The following is a 22,098-nucleotide window of genomic DNA, read 5'->3' on the forward strand; positions in this document are numbered from 1 at the left end:
GCAACACAATGACAAACCTTACTGTTGTATTTTCTAATTTCAGATACTATTGATGGTTCAGGAACATAACAAAAAACTATTGACTCTGACTACTAATGCGCCAACTGCTACTACTAATACCTCGCTATTGAAACTACTGGCTCCTGCCAACACACAATGACAACTTCCATCGTTACATATTTAAGATAATTAAACTGTTATTTTAAAAAAGCAAACAGATTAAGATGGCTAAGAAATTGATGCAGAAGAAAAATAGGTAGCAATATTTGTTGTCTTCTTCCATGGCAACATTACCCATAATGCAACTTGTCTAACTTGACACTGACCAATTCATGGATTTAGGTGCATTATGGTAATGGTGGCAATAGTCACAATGAAAACATCTAAGACAATGTACATAAACTTAGTGTTGTTGTAACAGAGAATGATTCCACTACTAAACCAAACTAACTGCAGTTAAATGCTACCAACATAGTACAACTAAAACAAATAAAGTGTCTATTTCCAGTACTTCAGGAGTAAGTTTAGTGTAGGTAGACGTACATCTTACAGACCTTGCTGCAAAGACAGTATGTCACAAGAAGTGTGTGGCGACAGGAAAACTGATTTCCTCACAGCCCTGACACATTAAGGAGGCCAATATGAATAAAATCACCAGCTGTCAGTGAGGGACTGATTTCACACCAACTAATCAGAGCTGAAATCATTCTATTTGTACATGCTTTGAACTGTGGTAGAAAACCAAGACAAACAGGAGCATCAATGGGTACAATTACTGTTCATACAATTGCAATGTATATAAGTTAACTTTAATGTTAAAGAACAACAAGGTGTATTTACAACAAGTGTGCATTAATTACTGCATGGCAGTGGGCGTAGAATAGCAGCAGCCGAAATCTAAGGTTGATGGGTAGAACCTGTCATCTTGTCAGGAGCTCAGCATTGTTTTGAGCTTGATGACGAAGCACCTCTCATGTTTGAAAAGGCTTCATTGTGTTTGCAGGTTGGAGATGTTTTTAACCAACATAGGAGTGTGTGATCCTTTCAGCCAAATCATGGAAATTGCCAAAAACAAGGTTTCCACTGACAGCATCAGTATAATCCATATGATTTGTTGACACATAGGTGCTGTCCCAGCAGACACGAACGTGTTGAAAATGACTCATCCGTTTTTGCACAAACCAAGGAAATCATGATCCCATTAGACATCACAGATGACCTGTTTTACCTCATGGCCACTTTCCAGCCCCAGCATTTTCCATCCAAGTAGATTTAACAAGCAGCGTAGCAACGGCTGCTCGAACATTAAGCACAAGCGACCATAAGGATGCAGAGCGACCTGAGTGGCAGCATTGCACGAGGCTGTCTGGCCTCTCTCACCTCTCTCACAGTGTCTCCTCTTCCTCACACCCAAAACCATAGTGTTCATTTCCAAACAAAGCTGGGAGTGATGCCGAGGCACTCATATCAAAACAACATCCGACTGACAGCTCCATCCTCGCTGGGCTGGACCTCCATCCTGCCGGCAGGGCTGCTGAAGACTGAGCCTCCTATTGATGCAACGCGCCGTGTGATAATATTGCACCCTGTTGCTACGACAACGCCACACAATGTGTCCGGGAATGCTATCTGTCGCCGCAACTCCTTCTCATTTTATGGAGGGAAAAATCCCCACCTTCAACATCTGTCATTATTAACACAGCCCTCTCCTCCTTCCCTCTCCTTTAGGAACATGTTGTCTTCACCTTTTCATTATCCTTCCCCTTTGAAAACCCTTTCAAATATTTGAAAATCTTCAACCTGTTTTTTAAGCCATCCCTCTCCTTTTCTTCAACATCAACCTCCACCTTGAAAAATATTTTTGTACAAATCTTATACCTCTATTTTTTACTTAAAATTTTATTGCTTTTATTCTTTGAATACTTATTTTCTTCTTTTGTCTTAACTAGAAATATCTTTTTCTCATTCTTGTCTTAATATTAAACCATTCCTTCTATCTGCATTTACTAAACATTAAAACAGTCTAATATCTGAACCAGTGAAGCACAGTGTAATTCTGATCCTTTATAAATGTATTTTTCTTCCACAACCTCACAAACATTATAATAGTAGACCTGTTAGCATTCACACACACTAAATGTCGTTATTCTCAAACATATAATACAGCTGAAAGCAGAACAGTCAGAAAAGCCTGATGTTGCAATTGTGCAGCTGTAAGTATAAAATGTAGATTAAGCAAAACATTTTTTGGTATAATGGCCCTTTTGGACAATTTTCAGCAAACATTGAACATATTTAAATAAACTGCATGTTTGTGAAAATGTATTCATTCAAAGTTCTTAAGATTCCTCTTAATCCATCTTTCCAAACAGATTCCTCTTTGTCCTCCATCAGGCTATTTTAAAAGCTATTAGCATAACATCTGCATTATTAATGAGCCCCTGCTCTGATTGGCTGCAAGTGTGGCCTCCATGTTCATCCCAAGCCTGCGGAAACACGATGACTCTTTTACCGCGGTTGTGGTGGCCGATACAGAACTTGTTGTTTAAAATGCTCATAATGTATAATGTAAATATATAATATTTAAACCACAATTCCATTATCCGGAATTGCTGCTCACTGCACTGCAATGCAAACTCCACTGAAAGAAGTTATGCACGCTCTGCACCACTCTTTACACTCTCATGTTCAACAGGGTTGAAATTGTCCTTGTGTGTCTGATTTCACCTTTGGGTGTGAAGTCACAGTGGGTGAAGTTAGAACACAGCTCACTTTCGAGCCAGAAGATTAAAACATTTAAATAAGTTATAGTAAAAATACCACAGAGATAGAGTTCACCATTTGACATCACAACCGGATTCCACACAAAAGCTTGTTTGCTGTTTTCTTTACTGACATATCAGCTTTTCAAGACATTTTGCTACACACTGCATTGACTGTACAATATATTTATTAGTATTACGTTACAAATCTTGCTATACCTAATTCAATAAATGAACACCACCACAAGCACAACCCCCAAACTTTCCATACAGATGACATCTGTCTGAAACAAAAACTGCACATAATAACTTTTATGCATGACAGCATCAGTTTAAGCTTATGCACAGTTAAACCTTGTTTTTATAGTTTAATATTTAAAACTCACCTAAGAAGGTGTTGGCGATGAACTCGGACACCTGATTCCCTGAACGGCTTGTCTCTGACAGCTGTGTCAGCTCGCGATTCAGCATCCTTTTAAACTGTGTGGACAAAACCAAACAAAGATGTGTTGAGTGCAAGTGGATTGCAGATAAACACACACACATAAACATCACAATTTTACAGATAAACACTGTTACTATTAATTGTGACATTTGTATATAACTGTAGGAACATGAAATCAGAGTTTCCATTGATATAAGAACACATGTCCTATATTAACTGTCCCTTCTTTACTGCCCACCTTCAAATGGTGCCAATCTGTCACTTACAGAGAAAATGTGAGTTTAAAATTTTTTGGGCTCCATGATATCACTAACACCATTCTGTATTTATATGTTGTATATGTTGAATTTCTGACTTTTATTATTAACATGTCTTATTCAGATATAAAAGACTTTTATAAACAAGTTTACATCAACATGAAATAGTCAAAAACAATCAAATCTGAAAATGTAGCACAAATGTATTATATATGTGTATTTCGTTGCAAAAGTTGGCATCCCCCTTGGTGAATTAATTCAAATCTTGATTAATTTAATTTCTGATAAAATAGAAATTGTACTAGCTGAATGTACTTCAAATTGTATGTTGATAAAAAACATACATGACATTTCAAAAATAAGGGTTGGAACTTTTTGCACCAAACTGTTTATTATATACTGTATGAGCAATAAACAGGGGGGCATTATAACAGAGATGAAAAAATTATATATTACAATTTGTTTTATATGCACATCATAAAAAATGGTCTACTTATTTTACAATGTGTGCCATTCTCTTATAAAAAATTTGAATTCAGAAATTTTATAAGGTTTCCCCCTGAGTTTTATCACGGCGGTAGCTTTCACACTGATTATGTAACAGCTCTGGCACGTGGTGGCTAAGAGACGAGGGAGGGGATCTCTGTGAGAAAGTGAGGGATGCTGCAGTGGCTACACACAGACACACACTGACATGAAAGATAATACTGAAGCTATAACCAAAATTGTCTGGTTTACTTCTCCTGTAGCTTCTCTCAATGAGTGCTGACTATCAGGCTTTTCCTCTTATTTTCTTGTCTCCACTTCACACATAAACACACTCTGACAAATAACAGGCATCACATCTCAAATAGAGCCACAGTGCACACACTCTGATTCCCATTAAAAAAATTATAATAGCTGCTCTGTCTTACATCTTTGCTTTTTTTCTTCTGTTGCTTTTCGTCATATATGCATAGACACAGACTCTACATTCAACCCGGCTGTAGACCCAATCCTGAATCAGATCCATGAGGCAGGCTCGCTCAGCACTCTGCTCCCTGCAAATTCTGCACTGTCGACCTATAGATCCAAATGTAAACAAGAAAAAGCCAACAGCGCTCCCTATTGCTCACCTGTCGGCAAAGACAAACCCAGAATACCAACGCAAACATATCAGCTTATGCATGTTGATGTCAGATGTTGCTAAAATCCAAAAGTTCACTGGCTCAGTAACAGGCAGCTGTAATCTGCTCACTCAGTTCTGCTCCACTCTTAGCAGGGACAGCTTGAACATGAAAAAAGTCCGCTTGGAAATAAAAGTTAAAATGTGCTGTTCCAAAGGTGAAAGAAAGGGTAGGTTGGGTATGGCGAGGCTGGGGATGTGGTCTGTCATTGAGGGAAGAGAGGGTGTGACTGCAGTCGTTCATCCAGCTACTGACACACACTGTCAATGGAAAACATATTGTGGGAATGAGAGAGAGATGGAGAGGCTCTGAGGAAACCCCCCGCCCCTCCACCCTACAAGCTGTTTCCCCCTCTTTCTGTCCAATCATATTTACCTTGCTTCAGGGGCTGGGTGGAGGATAGGGATCTGATTGGTGGACTAAGAGATGGAGGGGGTTTGAGCGGAGCAGCTAGACGGTGGAGAGAGGCAGGAAGGAGGGAAATGAGGAGATGCTGATTAACTCTTTCAGTGGAGGGAGACACCATTCATGAACCTGGACATTTAAGCCATCTTCACACTGTAGCTCAGTGGGAAATAAAATTGAATTCTTCTCATAGCTGATATAGATTTGAAGAACTTTTCAGTATCGATCAGCATAACATGGACATGTTCTTTTTTGAAAGCAGAAATGATAATCAGTTATTCTTCTAATGACAAGAAGTCATAACATATTATAATGTAATTTTTTGATACTTTTAGTTACTGTCAGTATAATTGTGTCCTCTTGCTCACACATTAAAGTTTATTGAGTTTATTATTATTGGCGTTAGACTATGTGAGTTTAACCGTGCACAAATCTTTGGGGGGGTTCTTGGACATCCTCCTCTGATTAACCTTATCTTATTAAGATGTCCACTTCTTTGTAAATTTGAACTTTTGAAGTTTTAGGGCATATGCGAGTTCCATTCACCTAGTGGTCTTTCTTATGGGGTCAGTCGAGTCCTCACCTTATTTGATGCCATCTCGCTAACTGAGTGTCTTGTCTGTAGCGTCTCCAGCTGGTCCAAACACCAGTCCAGCTCTTCCAGTGTCTCCACTGCCAGCTTCTGGTAAGGCTCCTCTGAAATGTCATAAAGCCATGCAAACACAAGTCAGTGACACAGATGGATTATCGAACTGTTATGGTTGACAGGCACAGCCTGAGAGTCTGGGTCAGAGCCTCTATAAAGTGACAGGTAATATTTCTTGTTTGAAAGTCATAGAGCTTCTTTGCAAAATGACCACAAAGAGACACACAATGACCAAAACAACAGTAATAAAAAGGGGAAACACACAAAACAACCACATTCAGTAAATGAGAAGTTTGTGAAAAAAGACATAAAAGACAAATGAAGGTCACAACACACAATAATCTATAGGAGAGATGGGGGTCTTTGTAACTGTCTTCGCTCAGAGGACTATTTTCATTACCTCTCCTGTCTTAGCTGCACTTTAAACAACATTTGAGATGCCATTCGCAGTGTACAGACACTATTTGAACAGAATAACAGAGCCAAAACATTAGAATCACCTCTTAATAGAATGCACTCTAGTACTATGATCCCAATAATAACACATAGGAGAATTATCACCTTTCTGATATTTTCAACTTTGTTAAAGTAGAAAGTGGTTAGTCAGTGTTGGACATACATGATTTTAGCTGTCCAATAGCAAACCACCCTGACACACCATGTCTGTGTGATCCTCATCATAAACCTGATTAAAATATATAATCTTAAATAAAAGACTACATTTACAGCCCCTTGGATTAACAACAACAAAAACAACAACAAGAACAAATCTTGACAGTCAAATTATACATTGCTATTTTGCAGCTCTCACAATATTTCCACAGTAATAACACTGTCTCTGGGTGAGACACTGAACCCCCAACAACCCATTCCCATCCCCAGCTGTGCAGTGCCGGTCCAAGCCCGTTAGAAATTGGGGAGGGTTTTGCCGGGAAGGGCATCCTGTGTAAAAACTGTGCCAAACCAACATGCAGACAATGATCCCCTGTGGTGACCCTGAACTCACGGGATAAATAAATAAATAAATAAATAAAAACATAGACAAGATGGATTTGAAATCTTTCAGCAGGTGTAAGCTTTTGACATCACTGAAGACAATGAGCTTCATGTCCCATCATACAAGCATGTTATCACTGACCTGTGAGACATGGTTTACACGTGGATGGTTGGTTTCCACTCGATGGCCGCCTGGCACAGAAGGCACAGAAGAGGTGTTGGTAAAACAACGACAAAAAAAACCAAAAAAACATCCACTCTGTGTTCCTGTTCTTACTTGTTTCCCACACGATCTTGCAGATGTGTCAGAACAGCAACGTTACTTCTCACTGTTCGTAGACTGGCAAGAACCTTAAGAAAGGAAACAAGTGATTGCTGCATATGTATGACTGAGACACATTAACATATTATATATGCTCATCTAACATTTAGGGAAAGGGAAACAGAATTGTCCTGCATCCAAAGGCAAAGTGTGACAAATTTCACAGAAAACCTTTGTTTTGTCGTCGTTGTAGTCGCACAGAATCCGCTGTATCCAAAGTCTGCTACTGTGTGCCAAGAATTTTAATCAAAATTACAATTTCATGTTTGTTCTTCAACAGCGCAATTCTTTTGGTTTTAATTGTTTTAACACCCTAAATGTCATGAAATCTTTTTTAAAACTTAGGAACAAAATGTTTAAAAAAAAGTAAAAATCACAACAACTAATGTTTTTTACATAACAGAATTAATCTTCTCAGGTGAATCCTTCAGGTGTATTAGTTTAATATATCAGGCAAAAGTAATTGTCAACTATAAGTTTAGAAAAAAAAAACATGTACTGTACATAGATTGTGTTAATTGGCCATTGTTGAGCCATGAAGCACAAAGAGAAAATGTGTGTGGGAGGTTTCTGTGAAAAATTAAGCCTTTTTCAAATTGTGAGAACAAGGTGGATTGTCTGGTAAGACCAACGTCTAGAATTAGACTGTATTAGTTTGGATGGAAACACTGTATGTTTGGCAGTAATCTGTGCAGGAAATTAACAAGCATACTTTGCTGAAAGCCAATATTCACTGCCACAGACCAGTACAGTAGGGAACAGTCAGTACCACTCAATGAGACACATTTTTTGGCTCTCTACCATTTTGGGGGGTATTAGAAGTCAATTTCCTCTCAATTTTAGAAATAAATACCTAATATTACCAGAAAGTAATCAACATTATACCAGTGGAGAGACCTTTACAAAACCTATACCACCTTCTGAGATCCTGGGGTGTCCCACCCCAGGATCTACTAATTCCACTACAGACAGCACCAGGGGCTGAAATAATGATTCTATCATCCACCTTGTCTGAGCATTAGTCTTAATTCAGGACTTGTCCTTGATTAACAACTTGACTCCTGCTGTACAGTCTTGCAGTTTCCGCTTGTCACCAAATCGATGCTGATAATAAATAGCTACAAGGTTGTGATTCTGTATTTACAGGCTCCTGGCCTTGCAGAACAAGGAGAACACCACACCATCTTAAAGTACACACTACTAACCTGTGCAAATGGCGTCACTATCATGTCTTCTCCATGCCTGCAGAAAACACAAACATCCAGTGAAAAGGCCAGATGGGGAGGGGAAAGGCAGGTTCAGGAAACACCATGTTATTCCAACATTTCAAAATGCAAACACACGAATATGAAAAACAAATATGGTTGTTGTGATTAGGATATATGTCGTATGTAGAAATGCTTACAGCTGTCTGAGACTCATGGTTTGGTGTCAAACAATGTATCTCAACAGACAGCGAGAAAGGATAGGATATTTGTTTAGTTATACAAATATGTCTTGGAGGCTAAGATGCAGATTACAGTTAAAACTATATGGACAATGCCATAAAAACAGAGCTTCAAATATGTTAAACTGAAGGCCAACAGAATAATGATGGTAAGAGGAAAGGAAGACAATATTAGATAAAGTTCAACACTGGTTTTTGCTATAACTAATCTCACTAAACGTGCATTAACTTAAAATCTTGAATGAAGGTATTCAAATGACAATATTTAGCTCACAGTCTTGTTTTTCTATACCTCATGACTCAGTTTATTTCTGCCATACAAAACCACTGGCAGAAGTCTGCAGCTTGTTACTGGTAAAATTTGTCATTAGCTTTGGTTTGTTGAGGCTAAATGGTAATTTATCACTGAAACGGAAACTTCACATTTGGCGAGAAATATGATCCCAGTGGGATGGTTATGTTGCTCTGTGTCTGCTGGACATACAGTATAACTGATCAACTATTTACTGATAATGGTAAAGTTAGCAACTCACTTGATGCAGATTTAATTCCACTCTTACGAAAAGCCTCCAAGACACACTTTTGTATGAATTAGAACTATGTGCTTGTGAGAAGCAGCGTTCATGCATTGGGTGCTGGGAACGCCAACATTTGGGAAGGTAGAGCTCTCTCAAAGATTCTGTGTCACAACATGCACCTCGTGACCAATCCAACTTCAGGATAAATCCATGCTGCCAGTGAAAAGTGTCAGAGTCACACTCGAATTAGACTGTGCATCTCTGTTCAACAAACACTGTGATGCTGAAAAACTATAGATGCGTTAACCTCTGCTAAAACTGAAAACCTATTGTTTTTCACTATTTGGGAAATCAAGGCCAAAATATCAAAGAGCCACTTCAGTACAATTTATTACTGTGCCCTCTTTATAAAATTATTAAATTAAAATGTGGATCAAACCAGGTCACTATCTGTCAGACACTAAGACAAGCTGGAAAAACGTTGCAGAGGTGATGCTTTTGGAGCTTAGCATCCACTTTATGTTTTTCAGGTTGTGCACAGGAAAAGGTGCGTGGGAGGTGGTAGAGGGTGGGGTTGACTCGTGACATGGCACAGTCCATAGAAAAAGACAGAGAGACCACAGCAGTCTGCACACTTTGTCTCACCGAGGTAGCCAACTGACTTCCCAATGCTTCAATCCCTCCTCCCTTCAAAACAAAGGAGCAACAACTATTGGTGGTCAAGACCCCTTATACACCGTGGCTTCAAACTGCTAGCTGCACAGAGAAATCTTTAGCTAAATAAACAAGCAGAAACTGAATAATTAATTTGAGCTAAGAGTATAGTTGTGTGTAGTTGGACATGTTGACCAAATTTGACTGTTCTGTCATTGATGTGCATTTGGCTTATTAAAAGCTTCTTTATAGCCACATACAAAAAATTACACTAAATTCTAGTGTTTCCCCTGTAACGCTACAGTAGTGGTCAGTACCTATGATCTCATGCTGTAATGTACATATGGATCAAACGATGACAAAGCATCCAAAATCCATTGCTTAAATTCCATTAAACATAATTGGATGCATACTGTACATACTGCTTTATGTGTCTTTTTTATAATGACAGTATAGTGACAGTAATATGATATTTTTACCATAAACCAACTGAAGCCCAAAGCAGAAACTCCACGATGGGAAGTGCAACATAAAATAGAAGCTGGCTGGTTTATTGGTGATAGAATGTTACAGACACTCACAGGTCGCTGGCAGTGGACGAGTTGCGGGACATGGTTTTGGGCGAGAGGTCGAAGTCTGAGTCGGAGCGGTAGAGGAATGACTCACGGCGCTGACTGTGGGGGAAGTTGGCCTGAAGTACCAGACCAGAACCCGGGCTAGTCTGAGAGTCCAGTGGACTGCGACCCACTGACAGGCCATTCTCCACATCAAAACTACAGAAGCAGAGAGAGGGAAGAAACACATGAACATCACTGTTATCATTTATTTCCACCTGCTAATAAACCTGAAATCTGACATTGAGTTTCTTTAAATTTCCAGATTTGTTCTGGTCTGAAAACAGATGACCTTATGATATTATGTGTTTTTCACACCAAGGCTCTATAGTAACACTGATTTAATAATAATAATAATAATAATAATAATAATAATAATAATAATAATAATAATAATAATAATTAATAATAATAATAATAATGATGATGATGATGATGATGATGATGATAATAATAATAATAATAGTAATAATAATAAAATATACATTTCATTGCCATAACTTTTCCCTTTGAAAGGTTGTTAAATAACTTCAAAATAAACTTTTATGTTATCAACCGTAACATATTCAATACTGAATATATACTTGGACTTTTAAGTATGTTTTAAAGCATCCTACTGGATAAGATAATTTACATACACACAGAAACAGAAAATCAGTTTAACAGTACTATAAAGAGTAGCCTATTGTTATGATGCAGTGATATTTTTTTGAAACAAAGCATGCATTTAAATAATAATAATCTGTTAATGTAAAGTAACAAAGCTCCTGCAGCTGCTGAGGATCTGCATATGCCGGCAGAAAAGAGAAAGATACAATAGGTTATAATAAAGCATCCTCACAGTGAAGAAGCAGTGTGTGTGTTGTGTGTGTGTGTTTGTTTGTCTGTCACAAACAGCATACAAATCCCCATGAAGTGGGCAACAACAAATACAAGGCAACCAAATTGATTGAATTCAAATATTCACATGACACAGTTCAGTATGAAAATTCCAAATGAGGAGCGCGAAAGGAAGATTTTACATGTTGAAGGCACAATTTCATTTTGTTGGCCTCTTTTCAGACGGGTGACCTTGTAATGACTCACTTTTTGGAATCAAACACACACCCATGCACCTCTCCCTCCATTATCTCCGTATGACGTCAAACCTGACTTCACGCATGTTACGTCAGTCGAGCTGCTTGCCCATAACCCCCCCCCACATCACTTCCTCTAGCACCCCATCGGATCCAGCACACTGAAAGGCACCCCTGTTACTGAACAAAGAACTTCCCACCATGCATTGAACATTCTGGAGCTTTAGTGTTCAGATAGGATTTCATTTGTCTGATTAAAATTAAAGATATTGCATTTCCAGTAACCTGCTATTTTTCCAACTGTATCTAAGACTACAATAGTTACACTTGGCCTGGTTTATTTTTTGAGTTCATTCCAAACAGGCCAAAGTCTATCTGCAGGCTCTGAATTGCAGGATTTGATAGTACGAACATTACCTTATTAAAATCCCTTTTACCCCAAATTTCTTTTGAACCAAACTTTTTTTCAATAAGATGTGCAAACATCAAAAACAGCTAAAACAAAGAAAGACAAACAAAAAGGGGCAGATAATAACTTTGAGCACGCAGAGAGGATGATATGGCAGAGTTTCTCAACATAACAAGCAGTGTCTCTGTGCTCAAATGTCCAAGTAAAGGTGTGCATTGCTCATGGACACAGCAATAATCCACAACATTAAAACCAGCTGGTGCTTTTAAAGTTGGACAATCAGTTTGGAAATTCCATGATGAGGATGTGTTTAAAAACCAAGAAAAAGCCACACCTTTATTCTAACACCAACAAATATGCTATTCATTAGGTTTTAAATTATTGTTTGGCACTTGAAAGTAGTTTTAAATCATCACCATTTTGTGAAAGTTTGTGAAATAATTATTTTTGTGAGATATTTATAAATATAATTTTGGTGTGTTTTTATCAATTAGATCTATTCTCATCCACCCCAGCCCCCCCCCTTCCCTGGTTATAACAATAGAAAACAGAGCACTATCAGAGCAGGGGAAGGTTGCTTTTGGGCCTATTTTTAGCACGGCCCACCTCCAGCACTCCGACAATAGCAGGACTGATAAATGAAAGACGGGTATTAGGCCACTGATGCTGAATGAAACAGACCCAATTCACAGGGGCAGAGAGGGAGATGGAGAGGAGGAGGAGGAGGGGGTGAACAGGAAGGCTGTATCCAGCACAGTGATGTGGTTCAGCATCTCACACCTGATTGGTGTGATACAGCAGAGAGGGGCAGGGCGGCAGCAGGGCTTACCTCAATGTTGACACCGCCACCGCACCCCCACCAACCCCATTTTTGCTCCCCTGACTCGGTGTAGTCGGCCGTGACGAGGCTCCATCAGAGAAGACCGGTGACGTCAAAAGCTATAAATAGTTCTGCCTGCCAGGAACGAGTGGAACTGGGAGACTTATGACAGAGCTTACGTAGCCACCCCCCCAGGCAGGGTGCAGATGACTCCCCCCTCCCTATATGAATACATATAGGGAGGATATTTTGTATTTATTGGTTAATGGGTTTTAAGTATTTTTGCCCTGCCTCTTTATTTTTATTTGAGCCTTTACTTAGCTTTGAGTGAGCAGGAAGGCTGTTAATACATGTTGCTCAAGGACACTTTGACAGTCTACAGTACACGGCTGCTGCCAAGACTCAACAGGATCAGCCGATCTCTGCTGGTACTGAGCTGTGTCCCTAAAGCAAATCATTGGATTATGTATCAAAGTGATAGCAGTGAGTGTTGTCAGTTGTGAATTTAAATTCTCATATTTCCTGTCAGATGGTGAACAACCTGATACCTCCAAGACACTTCACATTTTTAATAAATCTACCATCTGAGTCGTTTTCACACCCTCACTGATGTATAACTGTACAGCCTCACTTTTATCCGTTTCTCTCAGACTTTCCTCTCACTATCACTTCCAAATACTCTAAAACAAAACCTAGACCAGCACAGGAAAGTAAATTGATCCTCAGAAACATAAACTTGGACTTTTATTCATTTGATTGTAAAGATTAATTAATGGCTTTAGGTAAAAAGAAATATTGCAGTTCAATAACATAAATTATTAGTATTCACGTCACATCATACAGTGGAGGAATACTGACATTTTATGATTTTTATTGAAACATCAACTCAACACATCAAATTTGCAGCCACAATGAACAAAATGAAATGAACTGCATTTGAGTGCTTCTTTCACTGTGATTATAAATGTTTTTAAGATTTCAACAGCATTTTCCATCAGATCATCGCCTTTTTCAACTGTTGCCTGTCAGTAGGGTCATTCCCATTCAAAAGTAGAAGAAACACAAGGCTCCTGACAGGGAGACAGTGCCCACTACCGATGAAAACAACATACTGCAGCACCTGTCACTGTTAAATACAGTAACTGTTCTAATACCATTTGTTTAAAGACATCAAGTTTGCATGGTGTGTAAAATTACCAATCTAAACCACAACAAATGGCCAGACATTTCCTTATGAAGGGAACACACAACCTCTGAAATTCAGCATTTTCATCCTTAGTGTTCTAAAACTCAAGGTATGTTTTGAATGAATAAATTAATCTGTCAAATCAGCTGCAGACTTGTTTTAAATAGTAGCATTTCCTGCATTTTGTGGTCTTTTTGTTTCTGTCATTACTGGTAAAATATACTGGTAGTGCACTGGCAGTAGACACAAGTGAGCAACTTGCTCCTTGTGGGCACATAAAGTTCCTGCTGCAGGAAGGAACAAGAATGTATGCAGTAAAACTAAAAGGTGTTAGAAAGGATTACATTAATAACCTTTTGAAGTCCAAATATAAGATCCCTTCTGGACACAAAGTGCTGTTTAAAAACAACACCATTTGCTGTACATGAGGCACAACAGTTTTTTAAAGCAAATATAATATTTACAGATTTGTTTGAATCCTAAGGGTCCAACATACTTTTTTTAAAGACATATATTCAGTGATGATATCATGGCAGAAACTCTAAAAGAATGTAAAAGTGCAGAGACCAGAATTTTACAACTACTCTTACTACTTATAGCTTCTAAATTATTCTACTACTACTACTACAAGTATTTCTATTAGTACCATCTGTGAAAGTGGTACTACTTGTAATATCACTACCTGTGCAACTGAGTAAGACAGGCATCCTCACTCTAAACAGACAGGCAGGCAGCCGGGCGTCTTGTTCGGCAGTATACATAACAATCTGACCTTGGTCGGTCTCCAGCCTCCAGCATTGTTCTCCATTTCTCTGACGTAAACGACAGCTCCCTTTTCTCTCTTTAACTGTGTTTTACTAAACATCTCTCACGCGTCCCTTAACACCCACATCCGAACCTCGGCTCTTCTTCCCAGGATGTTTACTCTACGCCTCATCGCCATATCAAGGATCCCATAAAAGTGATGATCAACAAAATCTCAATATCAGATATAAAAACCCTAACCCTTTATCATGTCCGTGTTTTTTCAAGTAAAAATACCAAACAATTCCCCAATTACAGCTTCTCAGTTTGAGGATTTGCTCAATTTCTTTTTATGTATTGTGACTGATACTAAAGATCTTTAGATTTTGCAATGCTATTCAGACAGGCTAGATTGCAGAATTTTTATAGCCTAATAGTTATTCAGGTAATAAATAAAATATGATTTGCTATGATTTGAAACCCTAATTAGTTGAAGGTGCTGCCAAGAACCGTTTACACAAATCAACCAATTGTGTTTTATAAGTGCCTTTATTTTGATCTAAAATAGTGCAAACAAACTTGATTAAAATTATATTCAAATCTGCAATATTCTTTTTAAGTTATAGCTAGAATGAGAGTCAAAATCAGACCCCTCTGCTTCAGCCAGTCCTCCCTTTCCCTGCTCTGTTACAATCAGCCAAGCTCACTGCATGCACACTTTGACCAGGTGCTATACTGCATGTAGCTTTATGAGAATAAAATACAACTTCCAGCAGAAATAGCTGAAATGCTCTGGTTGGTTAGAATTGTGAGTCTCATTAAGAAATCTGCCGGTGCTGATCAATGAGTGACAGAAAACTTTAACTGCACCCCTCAACATTAAGTTTTGGAGGATGTTTCCAGTAAAATTACAAAGAAAGTTTTCATTTATGGACAGCATGTTAATCAAAAGATGTTGCTATAAAAATGTTTATCATTAAACCAGTTGATGAATAACATATTGATATGTGGACTGTGGCCATCTTCCTTTAGTCGAGGCCGGCGTGTTTGACATCAAAGTGGATGTTTTGTTATCCTTAAAAAGCCTTTTTCTTAGTTAAAACCTGGGAAGTGCCAAGCACAACTAGTTCGACTTGTTTGCGCACATGCATGTTTGTAATGTACTCGTGGGAACCAGGGCCGAAGGATTTCAGGGACTTTCGTTATGAGAAACACAGAACAAACTTTCAAGGCCAGATTTGATGGCAGATGACACAAGCCCAGGTTCAAAGGTCAACCCACACACATATACGCACATGCTCCCTCCTGTTTTCTTTCCTCATAGCGTGGGAATTGGCTGGAGGGCCTTAAACTTTACGCCAGGAAGGAGGCAAGAGGTGAGGAGGAGAGGAGGATAACAGAATGTGTGAACGTGTGTGCGGCGTGTACATGAGCTGAAAGCTGCATAAAGCAGCTGAAGAGGAACCTTTTTAGAATCACTATCCCTCTGTGTGTGTGTGTGTGTGCTAAAGTGTGTGTGAGAGAGAGAGAAAGTGAAAGAGAGAGTAAGTGTGTGTGGGAGAGGTAAATAAGTTGTTTTTTTCTTTACACCTTAAGTCTATTGTACATTTGACCTGAAAGCACAGAAAAACAACCCCCCCCCACAACCACACTGCCAAAGAGATCTTTCCTTTCACTGTCACCGTGTATGAGTGTGTGTGTTTGTGTGTGTGTTTATGTCTTCATGCCAGCATGCTGTGAGGAGAGGTCAGGCAACAGGGTGGAAGAAGGAAAAAAGCAGGAAAGTTACGTGTGCTTGGAATACTAAGATCAGAAAGATGCCCACAGTAAAGTCCAGAGTTGGTTGTGATAGAATTAATCACAACAGTCTCCTAGTTAAGGAACAAAATGCTTCCAAACTATTTATTTTACAAATGAATGCAAAAGCTTGTACACACTCCATTTGTACTTGATTTTTGAAGCTAAGCAAGAGAATACAACTGCTGCAGCAAACAGACAAAATAAGTAATTTTTTACAGTGTTTGCACCTTTTATTTCTTACTGTCAAAACAACAGAAAACTCTAACTTCTGAATTATTAGCTGCCCAGACTCTGCCATAACTCTGTTTGTGACATGTTTAGGTGACTTATTTACTTTATCTTTATGAACATACTGTACATTACTCATGACTCTCTAGCAAGTCCAGGCAGGTCCTCAAATATTGATTCTGATTTCCAGGGTTCGATGGGAAGGGGGCTGACAATGACACAAAGCTGAGAGGAGCATTGTACTGAAACTCACTCCAGGGTCAGATCATTTAAAGGCAATAAAAGGGCAGAGAGAAAGAAGTATTTCCCTTCTGTCACCACCTCCAAAACTAAAATTGAAAACATCTCAGCTCTTTAATTTCTAAGAAATTTAGGCCTGTTCCTAGTTTCATAACTGATCTGATTTTCAATGCTGTGGAAAAATCGTTATGGGAGGATGGTGACAATTCGAGAGAGAGGCTGCAGAGCCGAATTTGGTGTGAGCTCCAGTAACCATTCACTGAGAAACACTGATCTGACACAGAATCCATGCACAATGATGAAGCAGAGATGCACAAAACCACACATTAAAACAGCATCATATACAAAATCCCTGATTAATGACAACAGCATTACTGGGGTCAGATAAAGTCAGATGCACTGACTGTAACACAGAAGGACTTTACATTCAACTTTAATTAAACTTTATGAATTTTAACAGTCATTTTTCATCAATGATATTGATGAGTTGTCCCAATTTTGTGACTTCTGGGTGAGCTTAGGTCTCTTGGCTGCTGCAACATCTCAAAAATGTACAGAATACTTCCTCACGATTTAGACATAATGAATTTTGAATCTATTGTCCAATACAGTCTTTTATCCGCAAAAGACACTTGAGTGCACAATAAAACAGTATTTGTAAATGAAGCATGTGTGCAAACAAGTGAAATTTCCTCTTCAATACCCACAAACTTTCTGGCGTATGGATATATTAACATACACTAGTCTTTGCATGCTTCGGTTACTGCAGTTTTAAATTGTTCTTTTACATAGTGAAAACATAATCGAGTATGCAAAGATATTGAAATATTTTATTGCTCGCAGCTGCCCGTATCACTTGCACATTTCTTTTTAGAAAACCTTTTTCACTGTTGTTTACAAACTCAACACTCGGTCCAGGAGGACCTGAAGCTGAGAGCCACACCTCTGCGAAGAGCCAGTCGCTCTTTCCAGCCACCAAACCAGCCACCGTGGATCGCCGTCCAAGCACAGCAAACACCCTGCGTCCAACATCAACAACTGATCTCAGAGCAGCTCACGACCCACTAAATATAACCAAGGGGAGGAGAAGGTTGCACCGAGCCAAGCCAGCTGCTGTGTTTATTATTTTTCTGTGTGATCTTTGACCTACAGGCAGAGGAAGGACTCTCGCCTTTGAAAGAAGCACAGCACTGTTTTGATTTCTTTCAGTGAGAAAAAGGAAGTAAAAATGTTTGGGGAGCTAAGAGTTGTGTATAAATACGATTACAATCTGAAGAAAAGTGAGTTGCAACTTCTGTGTGTTTCCTGTTTGTGTGACTACAATGTGCATGCTGCCAAAGCATTTGCCACTATGTCAGGACTTGTATACAGTGTTATACAGTAAGCTGCTCCAATGATCTATCAGATTTTTGTTGCAATAATCAAGCAATTGTTTACTGAATTGTTCGCTGGCTTGAGTGTTTGGAACTGTGGTGCTGCGACAACCATGACAACAACACAAAAAAAATAAATAAATAAAAAAAGCTGCTTTTTTTTATCAAACTGACCCTTTAAATATGAACTGTGATTCAGAGCTGAGGTGGTTAAATTTTTGGAGTTCAGGCCACCTCAAAGGTTGATTTACTCCTCCGGACGGGTATTGATCCTGGACTCCATGTTCAGTGATTAGCTCTCCCTCCGTCCAGCTGGGCAGAAATCCATACAGTGGCTGATCAGCATTAACATCATTAACAACTGGTTAGAGGGGTAACACACTGGGCCAGAACCACCCAGAACCACACACGCACACACAGGCAATGTGTGATTACAGACCCAGCAGTGGAGATCTAGATTTGGCTCCAGCATCGACCTGAAAATCGAACAACCTTACATCACACTGGTGCGCAACTGGACAGGCTGGTTCAGGTCGCACACACACACACACACACACACACACACACACACACACACACACACACACACACACTCAGTCTGCCCAGCAACAGATCATGCTGAGTGTTCCTCTAATCATGTTCATATGGCACTAATTGGCGCCTTTCAGTATACAGTGATTGAGTCCAGCGGTGAGGCAGCAGCATGCCACTTCTTCCTCTAATTATCAAGAGCAGAGGCCCAGGAGCCAATCACATCGCTGATTAGAGGGACACGACAAAACGGATAAAACGAGAAAAAAAAGAGTTTTCACTTTAAATCCTTTAGTGACATTAACACTCTACCTTTAATAATAACAAGAGGAATTAGATTATTATTAAGTATATACTGCATATTTAGGCATCAACAAATACAAATCACTGGAACGGTATTGCGGTATTGGCCCTGATCCTGATCTTACGAAGCAGACTGGCGAACAGGACGTGACAGATCCATATTAACTGTCTTTACATTTACAATTAGTAATTTTCTTTCCTTCTTTCCTTTCCTTCATATAAGTGACTTACAAGTGGGAGATAAAGCAAACGAAAAAAAAAAGTCAAACATTTTTAAAAGTAAACATTTGATGGTCAAAACAAAACAGTAATCCTTAGAGCATCCTTAGATTTTGTTGGACCGTTGCTCAGACCAAACATAACATTCGAAGGCGTCACTTTGCACTGTTGCTATGTTTTAACTTTTCTGACATTCAAATTAACTGAGAATATAATCTGTAGATTATTAAATACAATTATGCTCAAAATAATTGTTTGTTGCAGCTCTACAGTGAGTGGAGGAATCAAAACTTGTTGAAGAGAAAAACGTGGAACAGTGCCTAAATTTAATATATATTAATTATTAACGCATACATTTTGCATAAATAACCTGACACGACAGTGAGGATTCTTACAAAGTTGCATATACACACACAGACACACACACACATACAGAGTTCCCTCCAGCCTTTCCCTACCTGGCATCCCGCTGTGCTGGCGGAGCACCGAAGTCTATGTAGGTGAGGAAGTTCACCTGTGAAAAATGGAGCAGGAGCAGGCTGCATGTGGAAGCCTTAATTCTTCGTTAGTTTGGGTTATGTGAAAGTCCATCAACCACACCAATGTCTAATCCTGCAATGGAACAATGGAGCTTCTTTGTTAAAAGTTCCTCTGAATCCCTGTGCTGATCATCATTCCTGGAGTCATACAAATGTCAGGATAACACTCAGTCCACTATTCTGGCAGTAATATTCAACGCAAGTGCACACACATTCACACAAACACAGTCACACTTGTGTGCTGACGTCAGTTGTGGTTTCATGGCTGTCACTGCCATGCCGATCGACCAGCTCGCAGGCCTGCAATTACTCCAGGCCCAGCGCTCTGCTCACTGCACTTTTGGTTTTTCCCCAAATAAGAGACCCCAGCACAAAGGATGCTACAAAACTACAAACATACAAGCCAAAAAGCAGCTGGCTGCGATTGAGGACACCATAGAGTTTCTGTGGAGGCGTGTTTGTTGTAGAAACTTAGCAAAGTGGCTCCAGAAACTTGGAGCAGAGGCGTCTCTTTGTTCAGCGGGTTGAAGCGTAAACTGGGAATTGATAATGATTTAGGATCAAGTCCAGTAAACAGCCACTATCATGTCAATATTTTCTGTCAGTTGTCACCGGAGGTCAGAAATTTTGATTCCTGTAAAACGTTGTGAAATATTTAATGGCAGTGACTATATTACAACAGCGAGGGATGTCAGCTACATCTAATCTTTGATGCAGACATGTGCATTCCAATTTCACTGTTACATCAGCTGGGAAGAGGTCAAAGTCACTGAGTTCATGTCTCACCATAAAAGGCTGTCTCCTAAAAATAACATTCCTATGAAAGTAAACATGATCACATTTTCGTAGGTAATGTAAGTCGGGCTGTGACATAATCATTGAACCCCCTTAACTAAGATTATTTACAGCATCTTTCAGTATTTTTATTATTTACTAATCAGCAGAGTATATATTTGATAAAAAAGGTCATTTATATTGTCTATAATATTTCTGAAAATAGTAGAAAATGTCTCTTATACTCAAAAATATTCCTCCGATTATTGGCATTTTTGTTGAAAAAGTATTAATTATTAGAATAGTTTAAAAGTTATTATCTTTTGATTAGATCAAATAAATCCCTAATGGTTGACAGATTTGTTTTTCAGAGCGCATGCAGAAAAACACTGTTACAGAAATGTAATTAATAATTTATCCCATAAAAGCATCTAATGCATTGGGTGTCCAGACAATGTCAAACTAAATATAAAATAGATAATGCTCCGCAATGGCTTAATTCTAATTGTTAAATGTTGTGTATCAGTATACATGTAATTTTTTTAAACCAAAATTAAGAAGAATTTTGAAAAAGTATAATTTTCTACCTACTATGTTAGCATAGTAGGTAGAAAATTATACTACTATATGCACTTATATACAGAGAGGTGAAAACTGCAAAAACCTTAGAAAACCTTAATGAACAGCTCTTCCAGATCACTTCACAGTTTACAATCTCCAAATGTCCAAAGGGACATTAATGGCTTTTTATTGTGAAATAGCATCTGCGTAGCATGTCTGTGGCTTAGGTAAAAATTGACGTAGGTTAAATGTTGCCCAACATTTTTACATAGTTTACATAACATAGTTTTTGCTTCAGGGTTTTTCAGTGGATCAGTTTTATACAGGAAGACTGACTAAAAAGCTGCAGATACGTTCATCTTTCCCCACGGGCAAACCTCTGACCACCAACGCACAGTCAGTTTAACAGTTACAGCAGCAAGTTAAGCCAGTAAAAAAACAAAAAAACAAAACACTATTAAATACTATTTCAGATACTTTTTCCAGGTTGACAATGAAATTCAGGGGCAAAAGTTCAACCGCTCACTGCAAAGCCAAGTCATGATTTTCAACAGCTTCAATGAAAAGAAATGAGAACACCAACCTTAATCTGACCTCTTACAATTTACATTAACAAACACAATTTGCCAAAGCTCAGAGACCAACTGCAGTTAAAACATAAAACTGCAGGAGAAAATGGTCAGAGCAGATGAAAACACAAACTGCATCAGTTTCAAAAGAGGTCCTGAGGCTGCACATACATGAGATACTTTAACACCAACACCTCAAACCCGGTCAAATTCTGCTATGGCCTCCAAGAAACATCACATCGAAGGTCTAATTTAATCATATCAATCACTCCAGGATTCTTCAAATGTGCTTAAAAATATCTATTCATGGAGTTAAATAATTTAAAAACCGCATCAGACTGGGAGTAAACAGACCGTGTCCTCCACATGGAAAACATAAAGCATTCTGTTATTGGTGACTTTAGCTCATCCATCATTCATTATGGGTTCTGATCAAGCTGTTCTTTTGCTCTTACAATGCTGTGTAACTTTGGTGACTGCTGAATAAATGCACA

The 22,098-nt window shown here is 38.8% G+C and overlaps 1 protein-coding gene across 8 annotated transcripts in view; it reads right to left on the reverse strand.

Annotated features, from left to right (window-relative positions):
• The window catches only part of LOC137132172 (3',5'-cyclic-AMP phosphodiesterase 4C-like), a 112,519-nt gene that overhangs the window by 9,637 nt on the left and 80,784 nt on the right, over window positions 1-22,098 (reverse strand). For 6 of the 8 annotated variants that reach the window (XM_067514374.1, XM_067514381.1, XM_067514376.1 and 3 more), the window contains 7 exons: window positions 10,200-10,391; window positions 9,610-9,651; window positions 8,205-8,241; window positions 6,955-7,028; window positions 6,820-6,869; window positions 5,619-5,731; window positions 3,149-3,242 (listed from right to left, as the gene is read on the reverse strand). In XM_067514374.1, coding sequence (XP_067370475.1) covers window positions 3,149-3,242; window positions 5,619-5,731; window positions 6,820-6,869; window positions 6,955-7,028; window positions 8,205-8,241; window positions 9,610-9,651; window positions 10,200-10,391 — 602 coding nt within the window. The remainder of the gene's footprint in view (window positions 1-3,148; window positions 3,243-5,618; window positions 5,732-6,819; window positions 6,870-6,954; window positions 7,029-8,204; window positions 8,242-9,609; window positions 9,652-10,199; window positions 10,392-22,098) is intronic. The other 2 variants (XM_067514377.1, XM_067514379.1) reach the window with 1 other exon arrangement.

Source organism: Channa argus, chromosome 8, assembly GCF_033026475.1.
Source record: "Channa argus isolate prfri chromosome 8, Channa argus male v1.0, whole genome shotgun sequence".
Taxonomy (NCBI): domain Eukaryota; kingdom Metazoa; phylum Chordata; class Actinopteri; order Anabantiformes; family Channidae; genus Channa; species Channa argus.